Source organism: Palaemon carinicauda, chromosome 29 (genome assembly GCF_036898095.1).
Source record: "Palaemon carinicauda isolate YSFRI2023 chromosome 29, ASM3689809v2, whole genome shotgun sequence".
NCBI classification, from domain to species: domain Eukaryota; kingdom Metazoa; phylum Arthropoda; class Malacostraca; order Decapoda; family Palaemonidae; genus Palaemon; species Palaemon carinicauda.
In genome coordinates this window covers 73781849-73800546 of record NC_090753.1, presented here as the reverse complement: position 1 = coordinate 73800546, position 18698 = coordinate 73781849, and the positions used below count along the sequence as shown (strand labels likewise).

At 43.5% G+C, this 18698-nt stretch overlaps 1 protein-coding gene across 1 annotated transcript in view; it reads left to right on the top strand.

Annotated features, from left to right (window-relative positions):
- The window catches only part of LOC137622828 (T-complex protein 1 subunit gamma-like), a 65887-nt gene that overhangs the window by 28545 nt on the left and 18644 nt on the right, over window positions 1-18698 (top strand). The window contains exons 7-8 of the mRNA XM_068353408.1: window positions 2998-3261; window positions 12869-13141. Of these exons, the coding sequence (XP_068209509.1) occupies window positions 2998-3261; window positions 12869-13141 (537 nt within the window). The remainder of the gene's footprint in view (window positions 1-2997; window positions 3262-12868; window positions 13142-18698) is intronic.

The window sequence follows — 18698 nt, the reverse complement described above, 5'->3', positions numbered from 1 at the left end:
GAAGTCCCAGCTCGTCCCTTCCCAGACCATCGTTTACCTGGGTATGGAGATTCAGAGTCGAGCTTTTCGGGCTTTTCCGTCGGCCCCAAGAATCAACCAAGCCCTGGAATGCATCCTGAGCATGCTGAGGAGGAACCGATGCTCGGTGAGGCAGTGGATGAGTCTAACAGGGACTCTTTCTTCGCTAGCCCTGTTCATCGAGTTAGGGAGACTCCACCTCCGCCCCCTGCAGTACCATCTGGCAGCTCACTGGAACAAGGATATGACGCTCGAGGCGGTCTCAATTCTTGTTTCCAAAGAGATGAGGGCTACTCTAACGTGGTGGAAGAACAGCATTCTTCTCAAGGAGGGTCTCTCGTTAGCTGTTCAGACCCCCGACCATCATCTCTTCTCGGACGCATCAGACTCGGGCTGGGGCGCGACATTGGACGGACAGGAATGCTCGGGGACATGGAACCAGGAACAGGAAATGCTTCATATCAATTGCAAGGAGTTGTTGGCGGTTCATCTGGCCTTAATGAACTTCAAGTCCCTCCAGCTAAACAAGGTGGTGGAGGTGAACTCCGACAACACCACAGCCTTGGCGTACATCTCCAAGCAGGGAGGGACTCATTCGAGGAAGCTGTTCGAGATCGCAAGGGACCTCCTCATTTGGTCAAAAAGTCGAAAGCTCACGCTGGTAACGAGGTTCATTCAGGGCGATATGAATGTTACAGCAGATCGCCTCAGCCGGAAGGGTCAAGTCATCCCCACAGAGTGGACCCTTCACAAGAACGTTTGCAACAGACTTTGGGCCCTGTGGGGTCAGCCAACTATAGATCTGTTCGCTACCTCGATGACCAAGAGGCTCCCTTTGTACTGTTCCCCGATCCCAGACCCGGCAGCAGTTCACGTGGATGCCTTTCTGCTGGACTGGTCCCACCTCGACCTGTATGCATTCCCGCTGTTCAAGATCATCAACAGGGTCCTTCAGAAGTTCGTCTCTCACAAAGGGACACGGCTGACGTTGGTTGCTCCCCTTTGGCCTGCAAGAGAATGGTTCACAGAGGTACTGCAATGGCTGGTCGACTTTCCCAGGACTCTCCCTCTAAGAGTGGACCTTCTACGTCAACCTCACGTAAAGAAGGTACACCCAAGCCTCCACGCTCTTCGTCTGACTGCCTTCAGACTATCGAAAGACTCTCAAGAGCTAGAGGCTTTTCGAAGGAGGCAGCCAGAGCGATTGCCAGAGCAAGGAGGATATCCACTCGCAGAGTCTATCAATCTAAGTGGGAAGTCTTCCGAAGCTGGTGCAGAGCCAATGCAGTTTCCTCTACCAGTACCACTGTAACCCAAGTTGCTGACTTCCTGTTACATCTAAGGAATGTTAGATCTCTATCAGCTCCTACTATCAAGGGTTACAGAAGTATGTTGGCAGCGGTTTTCCGCCACAGAGGCTTGGATCTTTCCACCAACAAAGATCTGCAGGACATCCTTAGGTCTTTTGAGACCTCTAAAGTACGTAGATTGTCCACTCCAGGCTGGAATCTAGACGTGGTCCTAAGGTTCCTTATGTCATAAAGATTTGAACCTCTCCAGTCAGCCTCTTTCAAGGACCTCACTCTAAAAACTCTTTTCCTCGTTTGCCTTGCAACAGCCAAAAGAGTAAGTGAGATTCACGCCTTCAGCAGGAACATAGGTTTCGCATCTGAAACGGCTACATGTTCCTTGCAGCTCGGTTTTTTGGCTAAAAACGAGCTTCCTTCACGTCCTTGGCCTAAATCGTTCGAAATACCTAGCCTTTCCAACATGGTGGGTAACGAGCGGGAGAGAGTACTTTGCCCTGTCAGAGCTCTTAAGTACTATCTTAAAAGGTCAAAACCCTTGCGAGGACAATCGGAGGCCTTATGGTGTGCTATTAAGAAACCTTCACTGCCTATGTCTAAGAACGCAGTTTCTTACTACATAAGGCTTCTGATTAGAGAAGCTCATTCTCATATGAAGGAAGAAGACCTTGCTTTGCTGAAGGTAAGGACACATGAAGTGAGAGCTGTGGCTACTTCAGTGGCCTTCAAACAGAACCGTTCTCTGCAGACTATTATGGATGCAACCTATTGGAGGAGCAAGTCAGTGTTTGCATCATTCTATCTCAAAGATGTCCAGTCTCTTTACGAGAACTGCTACACCCTGGGACCATTCGTAGCAGCGAGTGCAGTAGTAGGTGAGGGCTCAACCACTACATTCCCATAATCCCATAACCTTTTTAACCTTTCTCTTGAATACTTTTATTGTTGTTTTGGGTTGTACGGTCGGCTAAGAAGCCTTCCGCATCCTAGTTGATTTGGCGGGTGGTCAATTCTTTCTTGAGAAGCGCCTAGGTTAGAGGTTGTGATGAGGTCCTTTAGTATGGGTTGCAGCCCTTTATACTTCAGCACCTAAGAGTCGTTCAGCATCCTAAGAGGACCGCTGCGCTCAGTAAGGAAGACGTACTTTTTAAAGGCAGAGTAATGGTTCAAGTCGACTTCCTTACCAGGTACTTATAGATTTTATTTGTTATTTTGAATAACTAATAAAAATGAAATACGGGATACTTAGCTTCTTGATTAACATGTATACTGGTTTTCACCCACCCCCCTGGGTGTGAATCAGCTACATGATCATCGGGTAAGATTAATATTGAAAAATGTTATTTTCATTAGTAAAATAAATTTTTGAATATACTTACCCGATGATCATGATTTAATTGACCCACCCTTCCTCCCCATAGAGAACCAGTGGACCGAGGAAAAAATTGAGGTGGTGTTGACAAGAAGTACTGGAGTACCTGACCACAGATGGCGCTGGTGAGTACACCCCCCTCTTGTATAGCGATCGCTGGCGTATCCCGTCCGTAGATTTCTGTCGGGCAACGGAGTTGACAGCTACATGATCATCGGGTAAGTATATTCAAAAATTTATTTTACTAATGAAAATAACATTTTTTACTATACATTTAACAGCTTATTTTCTCCCTTTTAGTTGCTAGAAATGGAAGAAGAAAGCATAAAGTCCATGTGTGAAGACATCATATCTTTCCAACCGGACGTAGTCATCACAGAGCGAGGTGTGTCTGATCTAGCACAGCACTACTTGGCCAAGGCAAACGTTACGTGTATTCGCAGGGTGAAGAAGGCTGATAATCACAGGATTTCTAGGGCTTGTGGAGCAAAGATTGTCAATATCACCGAGGACCTGAAAGAAGATGACGTTGGTACTGGAGCTGGACTTTTTGAGATTAGAAAGGTTAGTCTCTTTCCTTCCCTCTAATGTTTTGTTTCATTATCGGTTTTTTCTTTCTTATTATGATTATTATTATTATTACTAGCTAAGCTATAACCCTAGTTGGAAAAGCAAGATGCTATAAGCCCAAGTGCTCCAACAGGGAAAAATAGTCCAGTGAGGAAAGAAAATAAGGAAATAAATAAACTCTATGAGAAGTTATGAACAATTGAAACAAAATATTTTAAGAACAGTAACAACATTAAAACATCTTTTATATATAAACTAAAAAGATTTATGTCAGCCTGTTCATTGTAAAAACATTTTCTGCAAGCTTAAACTTTTGAAGTTCTCCCTATTCAACCACCCGATTAGGAAGATCATTCCACAACTGGTTCACAGTTGGTATGAAACTTCTAGAATTCTGTGTAGTATTGAGCCTCATGATGGAGAAGGCTTGACTATTAGAATTATACAAACTTACTTGAGATGCTATATATAGAAATACAGGAGCATGACTATTTTGGTAAAATATATCAGCTCAATAATCTGGTTAAACCATTTACTGTATTAAGGAATAAACCACCCTCGTGTGTACCTTGCATTGGCCATTGCCGTAGAGGAATGCTGGTTTGCCGTCTGGGCTTTATTTAAGGGTCTTCACATCATCCCTCTAGATCCTAGCTGAATTAACGTTTTATCCCTCTAGTTGAAGCCCATTCCCACATCCTTTCCCCCATTTTGTTGTCCAGTCTCTTTAACAATTACTCCATGATTCAGATGCAGTTTTTTTTTCCTAGTTGCATCTGTGTTGAACTGCATCCTGAGCCTCTGTGCCAAACCATGTGGACCACATTTATATTATTATTATTATTATTATTATTATTATTATTATTATTATTATTATTATTATTATTACAAGCTAGGCTATAACCCTAGTTGGAAAAGCAAGATGCTATAAGCCCAGGGGCTCCAACAGGGAAAAATAGCCCAGTGTGGAAAGGAAACAAGGAAATAAACTACAAGAGAAGAATAAACAATCAAAATGAAATATTTCAAGAACAGTAGCAACATTAAATTAGACCCTTCACATATAAAGTATAAAAATTTGAAAAAAAAATGTAGGAAGAAAAATAAGACAGAACAGCATGCCCAAGTGTAACCCCAAGCAAGAGAACTCTAATCCAAGAACAATGGTTTGATTTTGGAGTGACCTCCTAGAAGAGCTGCTTACCATAGCTGAAGAGTCTCTTCTACCGTTACATTGTGTTACGTATTTAGTGTTAGAAGGTTTTGTTGAAACTCGGTGACACCTGTTGTGACTTTTAAATTGATTTCAGTGTTTTATATTTATTTTGGTCCCTTTTGCTCTACTCTCCTAACGTAGTATCAATAGTTTAAGTATTATTGACTGACATCTTTAAAAACTTAAGTTGGAAGTTTATGTATTGGAGGAGAGAGAAGTTTTGTTTTGAAGAAGTTATTTCCTTTTCCTATCCATGCATTGCTTACAGTAATCGGAATTCATGACTGGAATTTGCTAGTGAATTGAACAAATGCCTCGCTGACATTAGTAACTAAAATAGAACGTTCCTTCTACAGTTTTGCTTTTTGTTTATGTACTTGATACCAATGAAAAATATCTAAAATAGTACTGACTAATTATTCAGTAGAATGAATCAGGCCCTTGAAATGTTTAATTTAAACAAAAACTTGCTAAGTCATATTTTAAAATCATCTTTACCTAAAATCAACTCTATCTATCTACCATGGCACTTCAATTTTGGGGGGTAGCTGACATAAAAAAGAACAAAGGGGGAACTTTTCTTCTCTTAGCTCCTCCCTGACTGACAAGGGATTAAGCCGAGTTTGTTTGGTAATGTTAGGGTGCCACAGTCCACCCTCCTCAGTTATCCACCACAAATGAACCTTCATATGCTGAATCCCCTACTGCTGCTACCTCAGCGGTCATCAATGCGACTGGAGGAAGCAGCAAAGCCAATCAGAACTGTCACAGTCGCTTGCCATTCATTCCTATTTCTAGCATGTTTTTTTGTTTCTCTCACATCTATCCTCCTATTACCTAGAGTTTCCTCCACCCCTATTTCTAGCACACTCTTTTGCTTCTCTCACATCTATCCTCGTATTACCTAGAGTTTCCTCCTCCCCTAAAATGATGGTAAAATTTGGCAAAATTGATCTTGGTAAAGATGCGCGCAATAGTAGCGATGTCAGGGCAATTACATGATCCTGTTGTCTCTTTCATGGAAAAATGAATGAGGTAATTGCTTGATGTAGATAAATCTAGTAGCATTCAATCCAACCATATTTGGAGACCAGATGTAATGTGTATGTTGTATATTCTTATCCATAAACGACTATATATCTTCACTACTGCTACTACCACATAACTCTATTGAGGATCCTTGCTCATGGTATGCTAATAACTTCGATTAACATGCCCCTCTTTTTGCAATTCCTGGATAGTACCATCCTGTATGTAATACTAGGTATGAAGTTAATTCTAATAGTCACACCTTCTCCATCATGAGGCTCAATACTACATAGCTACATAGTATTCTATTAATTTTAAATATTTAACTTAGCCGGTGAATATATAATAGCTGCAACTCTGTTGCTCGACAGACACATACATAAAAAACTCGCGAGCGATCGCTATGCAGGTTGCGGGTGTGCCCACCAGCGCCAACTGTCGGCCGGATACCACTCTCGGATGTAAACAAAACCTTCAATTTCTTCTCTGTCGACGTGTCGACAAGACGTATCAATACTCGCTGTAGAACCTGGAGTTTTCTCAACATATTTGGTGAAGTACTTCATTTTGGTTTGAGCTTTCGCAGTGCAGGTGTTTTATCTTCATCTTAAATCTTGAACTCGTTTTTGGATAGATTTAATTTTTGATGACAAAGAGAGTACTGTATGGACTTTCTTTGACTTTTAAATGGCCGACCCTTCCCTTAGACGGAAGTGTGTTTAGGCTTTTAGCAATTATCTTATCACGTTATAAATTAATTATAGATTTTCCTCTATATATTTTATATCTCACCGCCTTTATTAGGCCTCTTCGATTAACTTTCCATTTATAATAAACATAAAAATAAATTTTAATGATTTGTTTATATGCGACCTTTCCTGAGAGTAGGCGGTCCTAACTTGGAAACCGAAGTTAAACAACGTTGAGCCCTTTCAATCGTAAATAACTTTTAAAGAGCTAATGATTTAAAACTTTTTAAAAGAATATTTTTTAATGGATATTTTATGAAAGATTTTCTTTGAATAGTCTTCGTACTGTTTCAAAGATGAACTAACGTTTAGTTTATTTATGCTACGCAGTTTGCGCTCTATCGTTACGATAGAGAGAGAGAGTATCACGGTTTCACTTTGCAGTAAGAGTAAATCGATTCTGACGTTTTGTTCATTCTTCTTTCAAAGCTTAAATGTTTTAAATTCTATTTTAAGCTCTTTTTAATTGAAAAACCTTTCAGTTTTTTTCATTTGGTCAAATAACATGTTTTTTTGACGAAACGTAAGTGGGCTCTTCTCTTAGGTGCGAAATCAAGAGAGAGAGAGAGAGAGATAGAGACGGAGGGAGAGAGAGGAGAGAAAACGTTCCGTTCAAGCGGGTAACGTTGTTCTCGAGTTACTCTCGTCCCTAGTCTCTGTACGGGGAGAAAGGATAAAACGTTTTTAGTTTTTTATTCTCGTCCCCAGGCAATGTACGGTGAGAGATTGAAAACGTAGTTTTGAATGAACTAGTGTTTAGTCTCTTCCACAGCCACTGAATTTTTTATCTTAAAAGATGTTTACTGTTTTTTGCTGGTATTAATGTGGTTGCATTATACGATTGATTTCGCAATTACTACCTTTTGATGAGGGTAGAATTGCGTGCTTCAGGTAGAAATCAGTAAAAGTTTCGATTTCAGTGAAATAAGTGCAAAACAGAAAATCGTAGTGATAAAGTGATATTGCGCAAAGTGTTATCAGTGTTGCGACCGAGGGTTCGTCTGTTCGTGCCTGTCGTTCGCCTAGTCCGGGACCTCTTGCAAGCTCCCAAGCCCAGGGGAGAAGTAATGTCGTACGACTTATGGGTTCGAGAGGCCTTGATCAGCGAACAGACGTTCCCTCTATGGTATCGGGTGTATCTTACCAAGATCACCCCTACCATAAGGCGAGAGAGACGATTTTCTCCTCGTCATCCGAAGGCTTTTCGCATAAGAAACCTGAAACAAGGTTTCGAGGCCCTTAAGCGAAAGTCAGTCCTTTCAGGACAGGTCCAGCGTCCTGGTTGTAGCCATTAGGACAGCTCTGACCCTATGCAGTCATCGGATAACTGCTCGCCGCCTAACAAAAGCGTAACACAGACTCCGAGAGTCTTTTTGTTGGCAAGGTTTTGCGGTCACAGACGTTACCCTCGTCTCTTACCCCAACCATTTCCGTTGATCCTAAATGGGTTGTACGGCAAGACATGCAGAATAAGCTTGCCTCCCTTATGGAAGACTATTCTGCCGATAAGTCCGTTGAGCCTAGCCGTTTATCTCATCGAGATCCTGGCTTTCAGCCACCCTAACGTTCCTTTGTGCGTCCTGTTGACGTTGGCGTAGCTAAGTCACGTCAGTCAGGTTGTTTAGAACTACACTCGATGCGGTCTCGTGTGAATTTTCAGCCACATTTGGACGTTAGGCCACTTGCTGATGCTCCTGTTGACGTTCAGGACGTTCGCTAACAATCGGAGTTGACTTGTTTTGACGCTGAGCGTCAACCTCCGCATTCTAGAGTTGTTTTGACTGCTCAGTCTAGGCGGTCAAAGCAGTCTCGAGTGGACGCTGTGCGTCCTCAAGCACCTGTTGTTGTTGACAGTTCACAGACTGTCAAGCAGTTACATGACGTTGCGTCCTGGTCTCTCGCACCTGTTGTTGTTGACAGTTCACAGACTGTCAAGCAGTTACATGACGTTGCGTCCTGGTCCGCTACTAATGCACCAGTGCGTGTGGACTCTGCTTGTAAAGCATTGCCACCACGGTAGGTCTCTCCCTTGCTTGAGACTCGGCTATTATCGGACAAGGTTCCTTCAGATGAGGAAGTTGCTGTTCCCCCTCCTACTGATATTCCCTTGAGGACTCTGTCAGACGGAGAGGAGCCTAAAGCTGCTTAGCCCTCTATGGACTTTAAATAAATCATGCTGATTTTTAAGGATCTTTGTCCGGATCTTTTTGTAACTGCTGCTCCTCGTTCGCCTAAACGTCAGAGCTTACACTAGGCCTAGCTACTTTGAAGCCGTTGTTTTATAAGCTAGTGCTCTCTCGCTCTCCTAGAGAGCTTTACGTTTGCTAGGCGACTGGTTTATCACCAGAAGGAGTTTGGGGGATACAGCCTTTGCTTTCCCTTCTTTTAAACTGGCTTATAGAGCGAGAGTCTGATATGACACGAGAGAAGTTCTCGGCTTGGGAGTTCCTGCCTCTGCCCAGATAGACTTCTCAAACCTCATAGACTCTCCCTGGCGCCTGGCCATGAGACGCTCCAAGATTTTACAGGTCAACTTCACAGCTGTTTTCGAGCCTTTGAAGTTTTGCTGTACAATTATGTCATGCATAAACAAGGCTTTCAAGGATGGCTCCAATGATCTGACAGCCACGTTCTCTGCAGGAACAAGTCCCTCAGGGATGGCTCCATGATTTGGCAGCCATGTTCACTGCAGGAGTACGTAAGAGGCAAGTGCGCTCAACGTGTTCATTGTCAAGACAAACTTCACGATGAAGTCTACCAGGCTGTCTTGACAGCATTTATGGAAGGCGACTGGATGGTCTCTCTCGACCTTCAGGAGGCATACTTCCACATTCCTATACACCCGGATTCCCAACCGTTTCTGAGGTTTGTTTACAGGAATGTGGGGTACCAGTTTCGAGCTATCGGGGATCCGAGCCTCCCTGTACTTGGACGACTGGCTTCTCAGAGCATCGTCCAGCCTTCGCTGTCTGCAGGATCTACATTGGACGTTGAGTCTGGCCAGGGAGTTGGGACTTGTGGTCAACCTAAAAGTCCCAACTAATCCCATCCCAGATTATTCTATTTTTGGGGATGGAGATTCGCAGTCAAGCCCTGCTCGAAGTCCAACTAATGCTGAAAAGAAAACGTTTATTCAGTCAGGAGTTGGAACAGTCTCGTAGGGACTCTCTCATCCCTGGAGCAGTTTGTCTCACTAGGGAGACTACACCTTCTGCCTCTCCGGTTCCATCTAGCCTCTCACTGGAACTAGGACAAGACATTAGAGACGGTATCATTCCCAGTCTCCGAACCAATACAGGCATGCCTGAAATGGTGGGACAGCAATATCAGTCTGAGAGAGGGACTATCCCTAGCAGTCAAGAACCCAAACCACGTGTTGTCCTCAGACGCGTCGGGTTTGGGTTGGGTGCGACCCTGGACGGTCGGGAATGCGCGGGTCTGTGGACCTCAAGTCAGAAGAGCATGCACATCAACGGCAAGGAGCTATTAGCAGTCCACTTGGCCTTGATGATATTAGGAAGCGTCTTCGAAACTAAGTGGTAGAGGTCAACTCAGACAACACCACAACTTTGGCGTACATCTCCAAGCAAGGAGGCACACACTCCTTCACGCTGCTCGAGATCGCAAGGGACCTTCTCTTATGGTCTAGAATTCGAGGCATCTCCCTGTTGACGAGATTCATCCAGGGGGACTTGAACGTCTTGGCAGACTGTCTCAGTCGGAGGGGTCAGGTGATACCCACGGAATGGACCCTCCACAAGGACGTGGGCAAGAGTCTTTGGGCTTCTTGGGGTCAACCAACCATAGACCTCTTTGCCTCCTCGTGGACCAAAAGGTTACCAATCTTTTGCTCTCCAGTCCTAGATACAGAAGCAATCTACATAGACGCGTTTCTACTGGATTGGTCTTTTATGGACTTATATGCATTCCCACCATTCAAGATAGTCAACAAGGTACTGCAGAAGTTCGCCTCTCACGAAGGGACAAGGTTGACGTTGGTTGCTACCCTCTGGCCCGCGAGAGAGTGGTTCACCGAGGTACTTCAATGGCTGATAGACTTTCCAAGAAGTCTTCCTCTAAGGGTAGATCTCTTACGTCAGCCCCACGTAAAGAATGTCCATCAAAGCCTCCCCGCTCTTCGTCTGACTTCCTTCACACTATCGAAAGACTCTCAAGAGCTAGAGGTGTTTCGAAGGAGGCAGTCAGTGCGATTGCAAGAGCTAGGAGAGCTTCTACCATTAGAGTATACCAGTCGAAGTGGGAAGTCTTTCGAGACTGGTGCAAGTCAGCATCTGTGTCCTCGTCCAGTACCTCTGTAGCCCAAATCGCAGATTTTCTTTTACATCTGAGAAAAGTTCGCTCCCTTTCAGCTCCCACGATTAAGGGCTACAGGAGCATGTTGGCTCCGGTCTTTCGACATAGAGGCTTAGATCTTTCCAACAATAAAGATCTCCAAGATCTCCTTAAGTCTTTCGAGACCTCTAAGGAACGTCGTTTGGCAACTCCTGGATGGAACTTAGACGTGGTCCTAAGGTTCCTCATGTCAGACATGTTTGAGCCATTACATTCAGCCTCCCTGAAGGATCTCACCCTCAAGACACTTTTCCTAGTGTGCTTGGCTTCGGCTAAAAGGGTCAGTGAACTTCATGCCTTCAGTAAGAACATCGGCTTTTCTACAGAAAAAAGCCACTTGTTCACTTCAACTTGGTTTCCTGGCCAAAAATGAACTGCCTTCTCGTCCTTGGCCTAAATCTTTTGATATTCCTTGCTTATCAGAGATCGTAGGCAACGAACTGGAAAGAGTATTATGTCCTGTTAGAGCTCTGAAGTTTTATTTAGCTCGTACTAAGTCATTACGAGGGAAATCTGAGGCATTATGGTGCTCAGTTAAGAAACCTTAATTGCCTATGTCAAAGAATTCTTTGTCATATTTTATCAGATTTTTTTAATACGAGAAGCTCATTCTCACTTGAATGAGAAAGACCGATGTTTGCTTAAGGTTAAGACGCACGAAGTTAGAGATATAGCAACCTCCGTGGCCTTCAAGCAAAATAAATCTCTGCAAAGTATTATGGACGCGACTTTTTGGAGAAACAAGTCAGTGTTCGCGTCATTTTACTTAAAAGATGTCCAGACTCTTTACGAGGACTGCTACACACTGGGTCCATTCGTTGCAGCGAGTGCAGTAGTGGGTGAGGGTTCTACCACTACACTTCCCTAATTCCAATATCCTTTTAATCTGTCTCTTGAAATGTTTTTAATATTGTTTTATGGGTTGTTCGGAAGGCTAAGAAGCCTTTCGCATCCTGATTGATTTGGCGGGTGGTCAAAGTCATTTCTTGAGAGCGCCCAGATTAAGGGTTTGATGAGGTCCTGTTGTATGGGTTGCAGCCCTTGATACTTCAGCTCCTGGGAGTCTGTCAGCATCCTAAGAAGATCGCTGGGCTCCGTGAGGAAGACAGACTTACAAGGCAGAGTAATCGTCTAAGTCAACTTCCTTACCAGGTACCTATTTATTTTGGTTTTGTTATATTGATAACTGCCAAAATGAAAAAAACTCTTAGCTTATACGCTGTAAACATAATTAACTCTGGTCTCTACCCACCTCCTTGGGTGTGAATCAGCTATTATATATTCACCGGCTAAGTTAAATATTTAAAAATGATATTTTAATTATAAAATAAATTTTTGAATATACTTACCCGGTGAATATATAAATTAAACGACCCTCCCTTCCTCCCCAATAGAGACGCAGTGGGATGAGAAGAAATTGAAGGTTTTGTTTACATCCGAGAGTGGTATCTGGCCGACAGTTGGCGCTGGTGGGCACACCCGCAACCTGCATAGCGATCGCTCGCGAGTTTTTTATGTATGTGTCTGTCGAGCAACAGAGTTGCAGCTATTATATATTCACCGGGTAAGTATATTCAATAATTTATTTTATAATTAAAATATCATTTTTATTCCAGGTGTGACCAAGTTGTGGAATGGTCTCCCTATTCGGGTAGTTGAATCGGTAGAACTTCAAAAGTTGAAACTTGCAGCAAATGTTTTTTTTTTTTTTTTGTTGAACAGGCTTACATATGTATTTTTAGTTTATATATAAAATATGTTTCAATATTGTTACTGTTTTTAAAATTTTTTATTTTAATTGTTGATTACTTCTCATATCTTCTATTTCCTTTCCTCACTGGGCTATTTTTCCCTGTTGGAGCCCTTGGGCTTATAGCATCTTGCTTTTCCAACTAGGGTTGTAGCATACTTAGTAATAATAATAATAATACAGTATTGGGAAATTTTACATTAAGTACTCTATCATACATTATGAGCCCACAATATAGAAAATTCAAGTATAGACTTATACTTAATTCTTGATGTGCAATAGCCTCTGGTAAATTTTATCTATGCAGTGTGTAGATAACTTGAAAGTATAATTGCCACCTTTGAATATTATATTAGAAAAGTTCAATAAGGCACAACTTCCTGCTGATTGCAGTAAAACCTAGGAGGAGAAAAATTCATTATACGCTTGAAATGTTAAGATAAATGTATTCATAGTGAAGAATGTACAATAATAAATAATACTAATTCCTTGTCACCTCAACAGATTGGTGACGAATACTATACATTCATCACAGAGTGCAAAAACCCCAAGGCTTGCACGATCCTCCTCCGTGGGCCGAGCAAAGACTTCATCAACGAGGTGGAGAGGAACCTCCAGGATGCCTTAGGCGTGGCCAGAAATCTCGTCGTGGAACCGAGGCTTGTGTACGGCGGTGGCGCTGTGGAGATGGCGCTCTCCCGCATCCTCCATGAGAAGTCCAAATCCGTAACGGGTGTCAAGCAGTGGCCCTACACTGCGCTGGCTCAGGCCCTCGAGGTAAATGGGGTTTGGGAATTGTCGCTCACTTTCAGCTATTCTGTAGGCCATTTTTTGAACATTTTTTTTTACTCAGTAATAATTTAGTATAAATCCTTATACTGTACTTTATTTTACCAAGTTATCAATAATATTGTTGATTTTTAAAAAATTAGAGGCTTCTTTTTTGGTAATGCCAGTAGTGTTATATTGAGAATAATTTAAATAAACCTATGTATATTATGATAGAACATCCCTACTTGTGTAATTTGGCTATACATTTTTTATATAATTGTTACACATATTGGCTATTTGTATGAATATTGATATACTGGATTCTATCTGTATTTTTGTCAGTTTCAAGCATTTTTTTTTTTAATACTATGTGCTCTGTGCAAATGACACTTAAAATTCTCTTCCCAGTTAGCCTAGTTTTTAGGTGAGGGAAACAGTACTGTATATTGATTCTTTGAAAATTTGAGTGTAAAATGTTTGTACTGCATTTCATTATTTGTAAGGCATTGCAGTTCCAACTGAAATGATTGATAATGATAATTCAAAAAGCTAATTTTTCAATATTTAACTTAGCCGGTGATTATATAAGCTGCAACTCTGTTGCTCGACAGAAAACTCTACGTTAAAAATCCGCCAGCGATCGCTATGCAGGTAGGGGGTGTACTTCAACAGCGCCATCTGTCGTGCAGGTACTCAGTACTCAATGTAAACAAAGAACTCAATTTTCTCTGTCGGGCTACCGGCAAGACCTACTAATTCGCTGTTGCTAACTGGATTTGTTTTAACAACTATTTGGTGAAGTACACTATTCTAGTTTTGAGCTTTCGCTATGCAGGTGTTTTATCTTCATCTCAAAACTTGAACTCGTTTTGGATAGATTTAATTATGGTGACAAAGAGAGTATGGACTTTCTTTCACTTTTAAATGGCCGACCCTTCCCTTAGACGGAAGTGTGTTTAGGCTTTTAGTAATTATCTTATCACGTTATAGATTTTCCTCTATATATTTTATATCTCTCCGCCTTTATTAGGCCTCTTCGATTAACTTTCCATTTTTTATAAACATATAAAATAAATTTTAATGCTTTGTTTATATAGACCTTTCCTGAGAGTAGGCAGTCCTAACTTGGAAACCGAAGTTAATCAACATTGAGCCCTTTATATCGTCTTTAGCTTTTAAAGGATTTAAAACTTTTTAAATGTAATATTTTATGAAAGAATTTCTTTGATAGTCTTCGTACTGTTTTCAAAGATGAACTAACGTTTAGTTTTTTATGCTACGCAGTTGTTGACGTTCAGGACGTTCAACATGCGCTCTATCGTTACGATAGAGAGAGACTGTATCACGGTTTCACTTTGCAGTAAGAGTAAATCGATTCTGACGTTTTGTTCATTCTTTCTTAGCTTTAATGTTTTAAATTCTAATTTAAAGGAACTTTTTATTTGAAAAACCTTTCAGTTTTTTCCTTTAGTCAAATAACATGTTTTTTTGACGATATATAATTGGGCTCTTCTCTTAGGTGCGAAATCAAGAGAGAAAGAGAGAGAGAGATATAGACGGAGGGAGAGAGAGGAGAGAAAACGTTCCGTTCAAGCGGGTAACGTTGTTCTCGAGTTACTCTCGTCCCTAGTCTCTGTACGGGGAGGAAGGATAAAACGTTTTTAGGTTTTTATTCTCGTCCCCAGGCTATGTGCGGTGAGAGATTGAAAACGTAGTTATATGAACTAGTGTTTAGTCTCTTTCCCAGCCACTGATTTTTCTTTTTATCTTAAAATATGTTTTCTGTTTTTTGCTGGTATTACAGTATGAGCTTGCATTATACGACTGATTTCGCAATTACTACCTTTTAATGAAGGGTAGAATTGCGTGTTTCAGGTAGAAATAAGTGCAAAACAGAAAATCGAAGTGATAAAGTGATATGCGCAAAGTGTTACAGTGTTGCGTCCGAGGCGCAAAGTGTTACAGTGTTGTGTCCGAGGGTTCGTCTGTTCGTGCCTGTCGTTCACCTAGTCCGGGACCTCTTGCAAGCTCCCAAGCCCAGGGGAGAAGTAATGTCAAAAGACTTATGGGTTCGAGAGGCCTTGACCAACGAACAGACGTTTTCCCTCTATGGTATCGGGTGTTTCTTACCAAGATCTCCCCTACCATAAGACGAGAGAGACGTTGTTTCTCCTCGCCATCCGTAGGCTTTTCGCATAAGAAACCTGTCACAAGGTTTCGAAGCCCTTAAGCGAAAGTCAGTCCTTTCAGGACAGGTCCAGCGTCCTGGTTACAGCCATTAGGACAGCTCTGACCCTATGCAGTCATCGGATAACTGCTCGCCGCCTAACAAAAGCGTAACACAGACTCCGAAAGTCTTTTTTTGTAGGCAAAGTGTTGCGGTCACAGACGTTACCCTCGTCTATTACCACAACCATTTCCGTTGATCCTTAAGGGGTTGTATGGCAAAACATGCAGTATATGCTTGCCTCCCTTATGGAAGATTATTCTGCCGATTAGTCCGTTGAGTCTAGCCGTTTATCTCATCGATATCCTGGCTTTCAGCCAACCTAACGTTCCTTTGTGCTTACTGTTGACGTTGGCGTAGCTTAGTCACGTCAGTCAGGTTGTTTAGAACCACACTCGATGCGGTCTCGTGTGGTTTTTCAGCCGCATTTGGACGTTAGGCCACTTGCTGATGCTCCTGTTGACGTTCTAGACGTTCACTAACAATCGGAGTTGACTTGTTTTGACGCTGTGCGTCAACCTCCGCATTCTAGAGTTGTTTTGACTGCTCAGTCTAGGCATTCAGAGCAGTCTCGAGTGGACGCTGTACGTCCTCACGCACCTGTTGTGGTTGACAGTTCAGTTGTTGACAGTTCACAGACTGTCAAGCAGTTACATGACGTTGCGTTCTGGTCCGCTACTAATGCACCAGTGAGAGACTCGGCTTTTATCGGACAAGGTTCCTGTAGATGAGGAAGTTGCTGTTCTCCCTCCTACTGATATTCCCTTGAGGACTCTGTCAGATGGAGAGGAGCCTTAAGCTGCTTAGCCTCCTATGGACTTTAATTAAATCTTGATGATTTTTTTAAGGATCTTCGTCCGGATCTTGTAACTGCTGCTCCTCGTTCGCCTAAACGTCAGAGCTTACACTAGGCCTAGCTACTTCGAAGCCGTTGTTTTTAAGCTAGTGCTCTCTCGCTCTCCTAGAGAGCGTTACGTTGGCTAGGCGACTGGTTTTTCACCAGGAGGAGTTTGGGAGATACAGCCTTTGCTTTCCCTTCTTTTAAACTGGTTTATAGAGCGAGAGTCTGATAGGACACGAGAGAAGTTCTCGGCTTGGGAGTTCATGCCTCTGCCCAGATAGACTTCTCAATTCTGGTAGACTCTCCCTGGCGCCTAGCCAGGAGACGCTCCAAGTTGTTTACAGGTCAACTTCTCAGCTGTTGTCGAGCCTTTGAAGTTTTGCTGTACTATTATGTCACGCATAACAAGGCTTTCAGGGATGGTAAACGGTTCCGCCTCAGTCGCTAACCCCGTCTGTTGCCACACCTGTTCCCGTAGACCCTAAATGGGCTTTGCTGCAGGACATGCAGTCCAAGCTTGCGTCCATGATAGAGGACTTAAATGCGAAGAAGAACCTTCTGGCCAACAACCTTCCAACCGGTCGGTTGTGCGCCCTGTTGACGCTGAGGTAGCCTACTCGCGTCTGCCAGTTGAGGTGGTTCCTCCACCGATGCGACCCAGTGTGGGTTGCCAGCCGCACGTTGACGTTAAGCGACGCTCGGAGGTGGTTGTTGACGTTCAGGACGTTCAACAACCAGCAGAGGTGACTTGTTGTGACGCAGTGCGTCAACCTCAGCAACCCGGTAGGGTGTTGACTGCACAACCCAGACGGTCTAGACAGTTTCGGGTTGACGCTGTGCTTCCTCGCGCACCCATGGTTGTTGACAGTTCACAGACTGTGCAGCAGTTCCATGATATTGCGTCCGGCTCCGTCACGCATCCACCAGTGCGACCGGATTCAGCGAGTCAGACGTTGCCCACTCCGTTGCCGTTTCCTCATCAGTTTCGGATGAGGACGTTGCTGAACAAGACGATCAGCCCCCAGCCCTGCTATCCATCCAGAAGATGCTGAAGAAGGAACGCTGCTCAGTCAGGCTGTGGATGAGTCTGGTAGGGACGCTGTCATCCGTGGATCAATTTGTGTCACTAGGAAGACTACACCTCCGTCCTCTTCTATACCATCTAGCTTTTCACTGGAAAAAGGACAAGACGCTAGAAGCGGTCTCGATCCCGGTTTCCGAAAAGATAAAGTCTTGTCTGACTTGGTGAAAGGACTATATCAACCTAAGAGAGGGTCTTCCCCTGACTGTTCAGACTCCCAACCACGTTCTCTTCTCGGACGCATCGGACGTAGGCTGGGGTGTGACATTAGACGGTCGGGAATGCTCGGGAATATGGAACTCGAGTCAAAGGACAATGCATTTCAACTGCAAGGAGCTTCTGGCAGTACGTCTGGCCTGGAAAAGCTTCAGGTCTCTCCTTCAAGGCAAAGTGGTGGAGGTGAACTCGGACAACACCACGGCTTTGGCGTACATCTCCAAGCAAGGAGGGACATACTCTCTGACGTTGTACGAGATCGCAAGGGACCTCCTCACCTGGTCAAAAGGTCTAGACATATCACTAGGAACGAGGTTCATCCAAGGCAACTTAAATATCATGGCAGATTGTCTCAGTCGGAAGGGACAAATAATTCCAACAGAATGGACCCTCCACAAGGATGTATGCAAGAGACTTTGGGCCACCTGGGGCCAGCCAACCATAGATCTCTTCGCAACCTCGATGACCAAGAGGCTCCCAATATTTTGCTCACCAATCCCGGACCCAGCAGCAGTTCATATAGATGCCTTTCTCCTAGATTGGTCACATCTAGATCTATATGCATTCCCTCCGTTCAAGATTGTCAACAAGGTACTGCAGAAGTTCGCCTCTCACGAAGGGACAAGGTTGACGTTAGTTGCTTCCCTCTGGCCCGCGAGAGAATGGTTCACCGAGGTACTTCGATGGCTAGTAGACGTTCCCAGAACACTTCCCCTAAGGGTGGACCTTCTACGTCAGCCACACGTAAAGAAGGTACACCAAGGCCTCCACGCTCTTCGTCTGACTGCCTTCAGACTATCGAAAGACTCTCGAGAGCTAGAGGCTTTTCGAAGGAGGCAGCCAGAGCGATTGCTAGAGCAAGGAGAACATCCACCCTTAGAGTCTACCAATCGAAGTGGGAAATCTTCCGAAACTGGTGCAAGTCAGTATCCGTATCCTCGACCAGTACCTCTGTAACTCAAATAGCTGACTTCCTCTTATATCTGAGGAAAGAACGATCTCTTTCAGCTCCCACTATCAAGGGTTACAGAAGCATGTTGGCATCAGTCTTCCGTCACAGAGGCTTAGATCTTTCCAACAATAAAGATCTACAGGACCTCCTTAAGTCTTTTGAGACCACGAAGGAGCGTCGTTTGGTTACACCTGGTTGGAATTTAGACGTGGTACTAAGATTCCTTATGTCAGACAGGTTCGAACC